General features: G+C 38.7%; 1 protein-coding gene across 6 annotated transcripts; it reads right to left on the bottom strand.

Moving 5' to 3' along the window:
- Positions 1-328: 328 nt before the first annotated feature.
- On the bottom strand, positions 329-14,242 carry ANKRA2 (ankyrin repeat family A member 2). Of its 6 annotated transcripts, none has more exons than XM_048849343.2 (10): positions 13,793-14,242; positions 11,537-11,637; positions 10,707-11,111; positions 8,414-8,572; positions 6,667-6,732; positions 4,941-5,038; positions 4,142-4,267; positions 2,499-2,565; positions 2,301-2,381; positions 329-861 (listed from the first exon to the last, which is right to left on the bottom strand). In XM_048849343.2, the coding sequence occupies exons 3-10, from the start codon at positions 10,993-10,995 to the stop codon at positions 806-808; spliced, it is 942 nt and encodes a 313-aa protein (XP_048705300.1). In that variant the 5' UTR covers positions 10,996-11,111; positions 11,537-11,637; positions 13,793-14,242; the 3' UTR covers positions 329-805. The 6 variants fall into 6 exon arrangements, with proteins under 6 accessions (XP_048705300.1, XP_048705302.1, XP_048705303.1 ...); XM_048849345.2 differs by having other exon boundaries at positions 13,826-14,242; XM_048849346.2 differs by having other exon boundaries at positions 13,991-14,242.
- Positions 14,243-14,244: the final 2 nt, after the last annotated feature.

Here is a 14,244-nt window from a genome sequence, read left to right as displayed (position 1 = left end):
AAATAGATGGGTTACAGTGCACTCTAGGCACTCTTCCCCCCACCCTGATGGCTGACATCCACTATGCCAGGCACTGTGAAGAGGGTGGTTTATGAGCCAGGTGTGCTGGTCTAAGACTGCTGGGGACTCCCTCATGCCAGGGGAATCCCAGCTAAGGGGATGCTGTCTCTGAGCCACTTGATTGGCAGAAAAGAAGCAGAGCAGAGAATCTGCCCCAAAGGTTTTAAGGACCTAAATCAGAAAAACTACTGAGCAGAATTGAGCCCATAATGCCTAATTGCTTCCCCACCCCAAAAAAACCCCCACAGTTTAATCAGACAAATACAGATACTGACAAAGTATTTTAATTCAACTGCATAAGATTTTGTAAACAATCACACACTGTGCACTTTTTTTGTCCTATAAATAATAAAGAAACTTGTCTTCTGTGGTACACACCTAAAAATCTAAAACAAAGTCTATGTAGATACCATATCATTGACACAACCTAGTGGAATACTCTGTAGAAAGTCAATTACTGTACATAATGTGAACATTTACACAGCTATAATTATATTTTATTGAAGGTTTTCATGCAGCACACTGATTAAATTTTTTAAAATTTACATAATACATTTACAAAAGGATCAATCATCACAGATTTCTATGAACATCAGTGAAATACATAAAGAAAGTGTACTAAAACCAGAAAATATTTCCACTGAGGTAAAGTTAAATAAGTTAATAAGCCTTTATCACTGATTGTGGGGCTAAAATACAATCCAAATCTTCAGGCATGGAACAATTTTCTATTAACAGCAGGCCATTACTCTTTGATATTTTGAAGGAGCTGCAATAAATGAGCCTCAATAACCTGTTGAACTAAAGTGGAGAAACAACCTAGTTAATTACTGTTCAATGATTTCCAAATCACTCTGTGGTTGTATTTTACTGCCAGATGCTGACTTGTTTATTTTGACTAGATGATTGTACAGGACATGAACTAATGCATTACAGGTTTGCATCACCTATGAAAATTTAAAGCATTATATAATGCAAAACAACGAATACACTAACAGAGGACCAGTATGTTGAGTGAGAATGGGGGAAGCCATGGTCTGTGGCCTGGTTTGGAAATGCAGATGGGATAGGTTAAGGTAGGGCATGGGGGGATTCTAACCTATAAGTGGAGAGTGGGGGAGTATTAGGGGGTAAAATCATAGTCACAGTTGGAAACTTTGTAGTGATTTTCCTCAGTGTTCAGAATTTACATACTGAACCCCTATGGGTTCCACATCTGAGTGATCCATGAAGTTATCAATTCCAACATAAGCCCAGGGGCTTTCAGCAGTTACATGCATGGGTGGGCTTATTTTTTATTCAGTTCAGGGGTTAAAAAACAAAGATTTCACATGGTTCAAAAGCCAGGGTGACCACTGAAGAGGCCCCTTTTTGACTCCATACAACCCAAGGAGTGAAAGTGGATAGCCAAACTTTCCAGCCTACCGTGCAGGACCCTGGAAGAAATGCCCCCTCTCCCAGGGAATGTTTGTGGTTTTAGATGAAAAAAAATAAACAATTTCAAAATAGTTCACAGAGGTAAGTCCAAGAATACTGTGGCTATTTAATGTACATGACAGCAGAGGCCTGGCCAAAGTGTCCAAAAAACCAAACAGCCATGTCCCCCTCTCAGAGAAAGCTGGACCCAGGCTGAAAGTCTGTCTGGAGTGAGAGGGCAGCCTCAGCAGACAGGGCTCCTGTGTATCCCAACACACAGTTTAACGCTGTCTTCCTATGACCAAACCCTTGGGGATGGTAGAATCAGTGTGCTCTCCTAGAATAAATCCCCCCTCTGGTACGGTTGTCTCCACATTGACAGAGGAGTTTATAAATTAGATTCACTGTTCTTGAGCCATGTCTTTAGGCACAGTTGGGAGTGTCTTTCTCTCACTATTGACCTGAGCTCATGAACTAGAGGTGAAAGACTCCTTACCTGTTACTAGTTCCTTGAACAATCCAGGTCTGTCCTCTAAATTACATATTGCAAGATGTATACAGCGCTTGCTGCTAGAGCTAACATTTTAATGGACTTTGAAAGCACAAGTCAAGCAAATAAAACAATGTGAGTTTAGTCAATTAACATTTACATAATTAAGATGTTTAACTAGCCCATAATCAACTGGAAATAACAGCCTAACAGCAATCTAACCCATTTTGTGGCAGGGACTTTTGTCTTCTTACATCCGTAAAGCACTGTTACTGTAACTACATAAACAAACTGCAATAAAAATAGCCAAACCTAAAGGGCTCTAAATACTCACCGCTCCGATGGCCTAAAGCCACAGCCAAATCCATGGAATTATAACCAGAATCTGTCTCAATAGTTGGATCAGCACCATTTTCTATGTAAAATAGAAGGAAAAAACCCCTAAATTATGCAGTTAATTAATTAGTTGATCATTATCAGTAATATAATTATTTTAGGTTTGATTTCTTAATGTTATCCTTAATGTGCTCACCTAAGAGAATTTTCACACATTTCACATGGTTTCCATGTACTGCATATAGAAGAGGTGTCCCTCCATTCTGCAAAAGAAGAGAAAAGACTTACAGTCTTTGATAGCTGGAGTTCATGTATCTAGTTCAAAAACTAAACAGACTGTATTTTTAATTCCCTCCTGATAATAAGAAGTACACATATGTGAGTCCTTCAGATAACAGTGGTCATAATGTGCAATGAAAAGGTCACCAGCTCTTCTCCAACTGTGGTTTTCTGTGTCCCCCATCTTTTATGGGTCTATTTTTAGGCCACAATCCTGGAAGTGGGTTGTGTCTGCAGACCCCTGTCCCTGTGAGGAGTCCTAGTGAAGTAAAAGGAGTTTTGCATGGGCAAATCTGTCCCTGTGGGTCAGACTGCAAAACCTGGTTTGTAGACTCTTCAAGACAGAAACTGACCCAAATTGTTTGGGTTTCCATGAAGGCTGTTCTAAATTATAGCAGCTTCCAACAGCCCAAAGGGCAGGAATTAGCAGATCAACTCCTACACAAGGGGTGATCATTCCAGGGCTGGTTATGCCAGTTCTATGCCCAGACTCTAGCATGGCACAAATTAACCAAACTACATCTCAGTTCTGGGTCACTGTTTTTACTGCTATTGCTTAATACTGAGCAAACTGTTGATGTGATATAAATAATAAATTGGCAGACTTTTATTGCATTAATATGGAAAATATTTAACTTGTACAAAATCTTCTGAAGTGCTCATCAAGTACAAAAATTCCAGCCACTTTAGAAAACTGTCTGTAAATTCAAAATCTGAAAACTGAAACCTTTTCAAATGTGACATTAACCTGAAATACATTCTCATCTCTTATTTATATTTTTTACTGCTGACACTGTTCTAAAGGAATCCTTATGGTGAAATAATTCAACAGTAATATTCATCAAACCATAAAAATTGATTAACTTGACGTTTACGTTAAAAAAGGGAAAATTGAATAAGTGAATATTTTTTTAACGTAGACCTTTTCTCTGGCATGTTATGATGCAGGCTTTTTTGCCCTGATGTTTCTGGCAGTGCAGTTTAATCAATGAATGACATCTCCTTTGAAATGAAAAAATCACAAGAGTCAAAGGCCAGTTTCTGTCTTCTAAAAGCAATTACAGTTTAAATGTTACCTCAGCTTTTGCTCTTGTCCCAGAGATATTTTTTTCCTGGCTTCAAGGAGTAGCCCTCCCCCGTGCTGATAATATCATAGGTAATTCTCTGTAGTTTTCTGCATAAGGAACTCTTCTACAGTAAGTACTACTATAGCAAAGTTCTTCTGTGGCAAGAAGACCTGGGTAGGGAACATCCCATAGTTTGGGGAAAAACAAACATTTCACCTCCCCAGAAGGTCCATAGGCTGTTCTGGGGTGTGAGGACAACACTCAAGGTCCCCAATTCACAGCCAACAAGTGAGCCCAGGAACAATCTCATCTAGCCCTCCTATTTCGGCACAGTACATTAGTACACCATGTCCTAGGTTTTCCAAGCTTACATTTCTGAAGACTTAACATGGTTTTCAAATCCATGTCAGTTCTAGAGTTTTGAGCAAATTTCTGATCAATGCACACTAAGTCACAAGTCACACTCAATGTCACACTCCAGTGACAGACTTACCCAGTCATATTCATTTACATCTACTCCACAATCAAGCAGCATTTTGACAATATCCGTGTATCCCTTACTACAGGCCAATGACAGTGCACTTTCTCGCCCTTTCCCCAAAATCTGAGCATCTGCACCCTGAAGAAAAAAAAAAAAGGTGTTAACAGTCCTATTTAAAAACCTTACTGTCACAGTCTGGAGGGCCCTTTAAGACAAGCTGAGATCAGCCTTGCCCCTGATCTAGCCACAAAAGGGCAATCAGTGATCCCAGCTGGGTGCACTAGAGTTAGAGTGACAGACCCCAGCTGCAGCTCTAGAGACTACAGAGGAAGCAGAACTCTACTGCAAACAGAAACCCAAAGGGACGGAGTGGGGGGGTAGTCCTAAAGAGACCCATAGTGAGTAAAGACGGCTCTTGTGGGGGTGGCCCTGAGATAGTCTTTTACTTACAAATCCTTCAGTAGCTGAATGGAGCAAGAGCTTTATTCAGATTTGTTTGGATTTTCATTTGGACCTTTCAGTTACCAAAAAGGGGATTTAAGCTGTATATGACTTGGCTGGAGAGCTGAGCCACAGAAGAGCTGGTGAGAGAAAGATACTTGCAGGAAGTGCTGCAGCTCACGATACCAGTGACATTATGCACTGATATAAGTCAAAGCTCCAAAGGTGAATATGCCCCCACCACACTTGCCTTTTATTTCCCCTTTGTGGGGCAATTAATGCTACTACTTTTAGAGATGTAGTAGCATCTGCAAACTTATCAATATAAAATGAACTAAGGATTTTGAGAAAAACTGTATTTTCTCCTTACATTCTGAAGCAGAAACTCTACCACTGCTATCTGCCCATGTGCTGCGGCCCACATCAGAGGGGTAAAACCTTCTTCATCTTTATGGTTGATTACATTTTCTGTTTAAAAGAAAAATACAGTTCAATGATCATTTTTGCTGCTGTACTGCAAGTGCTGTTAGAGTAAAGTTTGTGTCAACATTTCTGTTATGAACAGCTACGTTTATAATTCTCCCATAAAGTCCACTCTGGCCTGACATTTTACATACAAAATCTACCCCTGACAGTGACAGAAATACACTTATCTATGCTGAATGTGGAGTGGGGGGAGGGGGAAAGAAAACCTAGCTTCTGAGAACTCTCACATTTTTACAAATAAAGCTGCAATATTTTAGTATAAAAATAAAGGTCATTTGTCCATAATGTTGGCTATGTATATTCTTGGAGATAGCACAGCAGATGCCCCCAAAACAAACAAATGTTCCATATTAATAGTTTTTAGGCAATCTAAAATGTGCTTTTCCAAGGTAGTGAGCCATTCTAGTCTCTCAAATAAATAACATGTAAATCTAAGGGACTAGAATAAAGAATTGGCAAATTAATGTATTTGATTGAGGTTTTGTGCAGAGGGTTAAGTGTGTTCCCAGAAATGAAGGAGGGTGGCAAGCGTGTTTTTTGTAGCTGATTCATTGGCTGGATGAGTTGAGTTAATTTGTTCCTGATGGAAGTTTGGTTTTTTCTAATACTGCAGAGTATATTTACATTGCTGTAAGATAAATTAGGTGTCAGGGTGCCCAAAGCTCTTATACAGGTAACTTTTTTTTACCATTAGTCAAATCTAAATAAATATATGCTCAAATTTTTAAAAATGAATTTGCTTTCTCTGGATTCCCAATCCTTTGCTTCCTACAAAGGCGAGGCAGTTTTACTTGCATGAATGCCCAGAGAAAGCAAATTTGAATATTCAAGCATACCACCACCTTAGGCCAACAAACAGATTTCAGATGGTAATGAGTTTCAGTGACTGCCTACAACGGCCAGATTCGTACCAGAGAAGTTTAATGTAAATGCTTGTATAGTCTGTTGAGCCAGCCAGTGAGTCTTCCATCTTCACACTAATATAATTACTTAAAATGACTGATTTACAGTGCAGTGGATGCTATTTCACAGTTTATTTTACAGAAAATATCCATTATAAAATTACAATAGTTTAACTGCAGGATACTGCATAACTCAGATTTGGACTGATAAGCAGTGAAGAGCTGACTGAAACTACAATATAATGCTGTATAGGTTAATTGATAAAATTGAGTATAAATATACTCACTCTAGTAGGAATTTGTTTCAAACTATAAATACAGTAAAGAACACTACGGTTAAATCACCCCAGAACTCATTTGCGGATTTTTGCATATCTCACTTTCACATTTTCTCTATATGCAGTCTAAAGGGTTTTTCCCCCTGCTTCAGAACAGAAAATGGGAATTACATGTAATTCCCATTAACACTAATGTTACTTTGCACACCCAAACTGCAGATATGGGAGAATAGACAGCTTTAAATGTACAGACAGGTATAAAAAAAATCCATGTTAATAAAGAATGGATATCATGAGTTTATGGGGTTTGTGATAGATCTGTGGGGGATATTCTATGCAGTTCATGCATGTCGGGGGGATATAATCCAGTGTAACAAGGTTAAAAATCCTCCTAAGAAAAGAGGAGATTTAAAGCCCCTCAGACTCTCACCTTGTTCAATACGTGTGGCCAAATAAAGCATTTCCCCTTGAGCAGCCAGCTGGTGAACTGACAGAGCTGCAAAAAGAGCACAAATATGTATTATGTGCACATAAGGCATGGTCCTGCTCCAGCTGAAGCCAATGACAAAAGGAAGTGCTCATATTGATTTCAGCTTAACTGCTGAATCAGGTTTGCAGTCTTCTTAAAAGTGGTTCCATATGGCTTAATATTTTTCCACCTATCCTATTAGAAGGCAAAATATTTTCCATTGATGTTGAATTACAAACTCTGTTATCAATATCTTCATGAGATGGCTTTTTGCCACCCAGCTTGTAATTTAATGTCACTTTGCCATCAAGATTATATTGTCTTCAAGAACATTTAAAGGAAAAAAAGATTAAAAATACCAAAATCACTGATACACTGAGGACATGTTCTTTTCAGTTTTGAAACTATTAACCAATGTTTCCTCCAATGTTCCTTCCTTTCTGTTTAATTCTTAAACTTATCTCAGGTTTGTTCATCAGCGCTGAATTTTTATAGAGACCTGCTGATAATGGTTAGACAAAGGGAATACTCTCACTTGTCTTAAGAAAGCTGCAAGCACTTATCAAACTCTTTGTTCATTAGAATATCCAAAACACGCTGTGATGGATCACCTAGTGTTCAGTATGAACCTAGTTGACTGCCTGTTGAAGTCAATAGCATGACTCTCATTGAATAGAATAAGCACTGGATCAAGTCTTTTGTAAGCATACTCAACATGACCTACTTTTCTACTGGAGAGGAAAATATTTCCATTAATTTCCCTCCCCCCACAATCCCCTCCCACAAAAAACTTGTGGATGGAATCAATTACAGCAGAGTGCTTTAATAATCTAAGAGCAAACATTTAAGGCCTTGATCCTGCAACATGCTTTGTACAGGCAGAGGGGTCTGCCTATGTCAAGCTCACTGTGGGTGTGGAGACTGAGGGTACAACCATTCTGTCTTGGGGAAAGGCCATAGTTATACATACTAACTGATAACACTTTGTGATGTTAGCCAGTGGTTATCCATTAAATAAATGTCCATTTCACTGTTAGTTTGATTTCTCAGAAAGGATACACCTTTTATTCAGAACAGGGCATTCTATGGTATACCTCTATATTCACTTGCCCAATAAGAAAGGGGAAATTTTGTCATTGAACTTGCTGAGTTTAAGAGGGATGTATGTTTCAGATTTCAAACTGTGGCCAGTTGTAGGGTGAAAACTCTACCACATTATCAGTTTAAGAATTTAAAAAAATTAATTAATTTTACAACTTCCTCTGTCAGTCCATCTTCTGTCTCCTTAATTATAATGGCTACAGAGCAGAGACTGGCTGAATATTTATTATATAACATCCAGGACATTGTTGGCACTTACCGATTAATTAAGTTCTACTTGCTGTACCTACACTGATAACAGATTAACAGGGATTTAAAAAAAATCAATACTTTCATTTAAAGACTACAAAGAATTAGAAAGGTCATCTGTAAGGTCTTCAGCTCAAGATTTGGATACTTTTCTGGAAGATGTGCTTAGCTAAAGCGTAACTCATTGGCTTCAATACTGAGTGAATGGATGAAATTCTATGACCTGTGCTATGCAGGTCAGGCTAGATGGTCTATTCTGGCCTTATTCTATGAAAGGTCCCAATGAAAAAGCCAAAACATCTGACAAGCAGTAATTAACTTACGATTCACAACACTTACTATACCACAGAATACTTACAATTTACAAGGAGAGGTGTTGTAGAGACCTCATTTCCCCTATGTTTGTTAGTTAAAGTAGTTGACTGTTTTATGGGCGAAAAATGCTTAGTTGTTGATGGAGTGTAGACATGTCTTACTTGAATTCCAGGAGAAGGGGAAGTATGGATGTTGCATTCAGCTAAATTCAACAGGGAAAAAAGATAAATGGTTTTAGTGACTGTAAGAATGCTAAAAGGAAAGCTACAGATTCTAAATCAAAGTAGGATATGCTGATGTTATAGAATATTTAAAACCTGAATTAAATAAGAGTGATGGAATGTATTTCTTTCCACTATTAATGACATGTACAGAATAATAAAGTGAAAGGGCCAAATTCATCCCTAAATCAATGATGCTCTAGGGATGAATATGGCCTACAATCATCAAATGGCCATAATGCAAATTTTCAGCCACCTGTCTACATGAATGGTTTCCTTGTTGGTACAGTTTCACAATTGCTTTAGCAAAACTACAACTGCATTGTGAACAATGTCTTATGACTACTGATCTAAGAAAATGGAGACCTCCCAAATTAATTGATGTCTAGCTGTTATAGTGTGAGGAAGCTAGAGTCCTAAAGGTCACTCTATGCCATGTTTTATCTGCACTTTGCACAGGCTTATTTTCCTAACTTTCCATTAGATGAGCATAGGAACAGTAGTTTAAAATGTTATTTTATATACATTCTACTTTGGATTCCAATTCTTAGAAGAGGCTATATTACTTCTGAGAACTTAGATTAGAAGCCACAGAATTAGAAAAACAAAACAAACCCATCCACTTTAAATGTCAGAAGTCATAACTAGGATTAAGTTTCATTACTGGCTGAAGTGATTTGGCATTAGTGAGCAATAGTAATTAAATTATTTGAGGTTAATTAACATGTCCAGTAACTCTGTAGTCATATGGTAAAGAACTTCATGGTTACAAATCTGAGCGCAAATTCAAGAAGAAAACTGATTTAAAAAAAAAGCGTGTGACTCTGGGGCAAATGTAGTTCAAACAAAATTACATTTTACTTGTAGGTCAAACAGCTGCAGCTGTGGTTACAAAGTTAAATGCCCTCACCTGGTGGCCAAACTGCAGCCAAGTACAAGAGGGGGAAAAATGGAAACCCATAATGAGTCAAAGCTTGTATTCATTATGGCAAATTGATTAGATTCAACACCATGACAAGACTGATCACTGATGGTTTGATATAGTACAGAAATGTGAAAATTAAGTTTAAAATCACAGATATTTAAAAAGTAAGACATAAACCTCAGTTCTGCAAGCTGTTGTGTAAGCAGCCCAATGCCTGCACAGAGCTCCCCTCAACCTCAATGGGACTGCACACACAGGTGTTAGGGTCTGCCCACATGGAACCGCTCACAGAATTGGACCCAGAATCACGAACCACTTTCAGAAATAGGTGAAAATGACTCAACAAGGCAATTATTGCAATGACTGCACGTCTAGCAGCATTATACTGACAAAACAAGATCAAAAGAGGCCACTGTCAGCAACAAACTTATTTTATCAATATTAGCGAAAAGATAAAACTCTCTGAACTTCCCCCAGAAGTGTATTAAAGCTAACAACTGATCCTGCAATTCTTTCAGTGGGGCACTGTGTGGATAAAAGAGTCTACCTGTGTGCAACACATTGCAGGGTTGGGGACTAAGCCAGCAAAAGACAATTATATTCTCAATATGGCAGTATTTAATTTTTCCAAAAATACAGACATCTGCCTCAATATAGACTCACGGTCTAAGTACATTCATTTATGACTTTTCTTCAGTCCTGTTGCTTTTTTTAAAAAAAAGCCTGAAAGACATGTATATTTATGTACTCTCAGGCAGGAAATGAGTTTTGAATTAAGCCATTTTTGAACTGGATGTATAATAGAAATGTTAGGGAATAAATTATAGGAAATTGCTAATGATTAAAACATCAAGAGGTTAGGCAAGATAGTTTTACAAGTCAGCTTGCATGCTTTGCAATGGAACTTGCCTCCTGCACCCAAAATTTTCAAAGACTTTAATGGGAGTTTTGGGTGCATAAGGAATACAGGAATGGGCACTACTTATATTTCCCTATGGAATCTTTTGCAAATAGAAGACAGTAGCATAATCATCCTGAACTTTGTTTTTTAGTTTTAAAACCACTCTAGAATGTTAGGAAACTATATGAATTGATCTATAATCTTGAGGACAAGAAGCAAAGAAAATACTGAAAAGTGAAGGGGGAAAGGGGAAGATACTCCACACACAACTTGTACCATAAAGTTCAACCTTTAAATAAGACAGACGCCACTTCAAGGTCAGAGTTGACCTGGTCTTGAATATTTTTACTATCTTCTTCATTCAATGACTTCACAAACCGAGAACAGACATTCATATCAAATCTATTAGGCAAAATGAATTTCATTCCCATGGCGACACTCTGAGCTGGGCCTTCTTCTGTGGTAGAGTCAAGCTGATGCTCTACTTTAATGTCTGTCATGTGAGACAGACTATAGCTGCTGGTGCACTCTTCCACAATTATCTGTGCCCCAACGTCTAGATTTGTTGAAGATGCCATGATTTCAATCTCAACTATGTAAAATGTTGATTCATGGTTTCCAGTTGGTAGTGGTTTACTAGCATAATTTCCAACCAGTCAAGCAGTCTTTGAAGAGATCTGGACTTCAGAATAACCTACAATTGAACACAAATATTCTTCAAGTTTGAATACATCACAACTTCATAATGAAATAAAAATACTTTATTACGACTACTTTTAAAGTTGCTGCAATTATGTTAATATGGATACAAACTTCAGACCAAATCACAAAATCTGTATTAGATTTTATTTAGTTTTTATTCAAACAAAATTCATATTGAAGCAAACAATAATTGTACCTAAATAAGGATTTCAGGATTGGACCTTTTAATTACTAAGATTACAGTCTGCTCAGTGCAAAGAAATAAGACATAACATTGTTGATAACAAAGGATTTTGCTACTCTGACTATCATTAAGCTGTCCCCAGCTATCGCATGGAAAATGTGGTTTGAGGAAGCACTGAAAATGTGTAGTCTGAAACTCTGATTTATTACTATGCACCTGCCTGAAACACTCACCCTTTTAGTGGATACTCATCTTGTGAAGAAAGGATTAGGTGCATTTTATGACTCACTGAGGGAGGTGGTTCACTTTTTCCCACATGGACATAAGTGACTCACTAGAGAAAGAGAATCAAGACTGAGCACTAATGAAGTAGGAATCCTAGAATCAGCAACATCTCAGGAGAAGTCTTAACCTGAACTCTGTTGTTAATTTCTGTATTAAAGATATCCGGGGTAGGGGGTGGAAGAGCTTGGTCTTTCTGATTCTATACAGTGCATAAACTTTGCTCTAAAGCAGCTTGAGAAAAGCATCTCCTCCTAGGGCCATATCTTGTAGGCTTCATTTAGAGCTTTGCCTCAGTAAGAACTGTAGGATTTGGGCCTAAGGCTACATACAGAAGGAAACATTTTTTCTTTGATCAGAAAAGAAAATTGCTCAGGAAAAATGTACCGTTTCAGTGTTTGGTAGTGGTTGTTTTTTTCTCCCATAGCATGACTGTGTGTCTTGGGTAGAAAACGAATCCTGAGTGTAACCTGCTGGTTTATAGTGAAACTGCAACACAATTATTGGGCCTGATTCTGATCCACTCATGGTTGTTTTACACCATTATAACTCAACTGACTTACAAAAATGTAAATCAAAAATTATTTTTTTCTGATCTCAGGACCAGACACAATGCTGTTAAACAAAGCTTCTAGATTTCAATAAGCATAATAATTCATTGAACCATGTGAGTTAAGTGACTTTACATCTCACAGGACTGTATCCTAAATCAAAGCCTAAATTGCCATAGACAGGATCCAGTTTGTAAGTTAGCAAGAAACAGTTAGATTGTCCTTTATCGTACTATATGTCACCTTACAGAATCAAGAACTTAACAGAATTAATATGGCTTAGGTGAAACAAGCGGCCATCCATTTCACTGTACCTAGGAAAACCTTTTCCAGCTAATTTTGCTCTAAAAGAAGTGTGTGTGAGAATTGCAATACATTCAGAACTAATTCAAATCTCTAACTTGTGTAGACAAAATCCAGACTATTATTAAACCAGAACAGAGTTCAGGATTCCAGATGTTGTCATCTTTTTTTCTAAATAAATAAATAAGTAAAAATAAACTCCAAGTGCTGGATCCTATAAGGAGGAAAAATAATTTATGGGTTAGGGCATAGGACTTGCAGTTAGGAGAGCTAAATTCTATTCCCAGTTCTGTGTTATCTTCGGGAAGTCACTAATGTAAGTCTTCCTGGGCCCGTGTAAAATAAGGATGTTTCCCTAACTTGCAGACATAATACAAGACCTAATTTGTTAATGTTTATGAGCTACTAAAAAACTTTCACAATCAGCACTAAAAATGCCTATATGTAAATTAGACTGTGTAGAATTACATGTTTAGTTCCTCCAAATTCAGAGTCTTCTGTAATTCAGTCTTTCAGAGAGAACAAAGATGAGGTAGGAAGGAAAAGGAAGACAACAAGGTGGAAAAAGATTGTAAACATAAGCACAGAGAGCCTAAAATGGCAAGAATTTTTAATAATCATATGTTTTATTTTTATTGTATTTAGAATAAATAAAAGCACCCCTCCCCACATTGAACTCCCTACAATTATCTACAATTATAAAAACAAAACTCAATTATCTTAGCTCATCCTTTGTACTAGGCAATTAAATACTAATACCCCCACTGGACAGAACTTTAGTTACTAACTCTCTTCAAAGGTCAAGTGAAACAAGCCCTGAAAGATGGTAAATCCAAGCTATTTCAGATGAGGGCAGAAAGGCACTCCAGAGTCCTGGGATCCTTGTTATTATTCTAAAGGTGGAGTTGCCATCAGTGCCTCCAATGATTACATCTGCAGCAGTGTATTATGGAGGCAGGCTAGATTTAAGTTATTTATGACTCTCTCTCTCTCTCTCTCTATATATATATATATATAAACCAACACCTTAAAATTTACCTGGAAGTTCACAGATCCTGAGTACAGGAGTCAACTGATCTCTATAACGTGTCCTGCGTCCTAAGCAAGCAACCACTTTCTACCCCAGTTCCAGCTTCCCACTCAGGGTAAGCGGTGACCTCCTGCAAACCACACTGCAAGACTCCTTAGGCGTGAAGTGACAAAGACACTAGCTAACGGCAGCGTGATCAGTATCCGGAACACAAGTTCTACCCGTTGGGCCACAGCTTCTAAAGCAGCTGTTAATCTAGCAAGAGCCCCACGTTACAAATGCTGGTTGCACTGCAGGTAGTTTCTGGATACAGCGATTGTTACCTTATTACGGCAGCGCCGCTGGCAGAGACTCACCCAACGCTGCCTGGGGCGAACCCTAGGCCCGCTACCGCCCGCTCGCAGCCACTTTAATACTCGGCCGCGAGCCTGGTGTCCCCGTTATTCGCACGGCGAAGCAGGGGGCGGGGAGGGAGCTCTAGGCGCGAGCCGCGGCAGGTCTCTGGCGTCGGCCTTTCTCACCTGCGGCTCCTAGGTATTATTACCGACGTTGTTGTTGTTGTTCTCAGTAACGTCACTTCCTCTCTGTTTACAGGCTCCGGAACAATGAAGTTCCTCCCAACCACGCGGAGCGCGCGGGTCCCGGAAGGCCGTTCCCAGTCACGTTACCAATAACGCTCGGTGCGATTGGACACGGATGGTGCCCTTTTCTCATTGGGCCCCTCAAGAGGTCATGCGGGTCAGAGACGTGGGGGTGAGAGGCGACGCGCTGCGTA

This window comes from Caretta caretta, chromosome 5 (assembly GCF_965140235.1).
Source record: "Caretta caretta isolate rCarCar2 chromosome 5, rCarCar1.hap1, whole genome shotgun sequence".
NCBI classification, from domain to species: domain Eukaryota; kingdom Metazoa; phylum Chordata; order Testudines; family Cheloniidae; genus Caretta; species Caretta caretta.
This window is presented reverse-complemented; position numbering and strand designations above follow the sequence as displayed.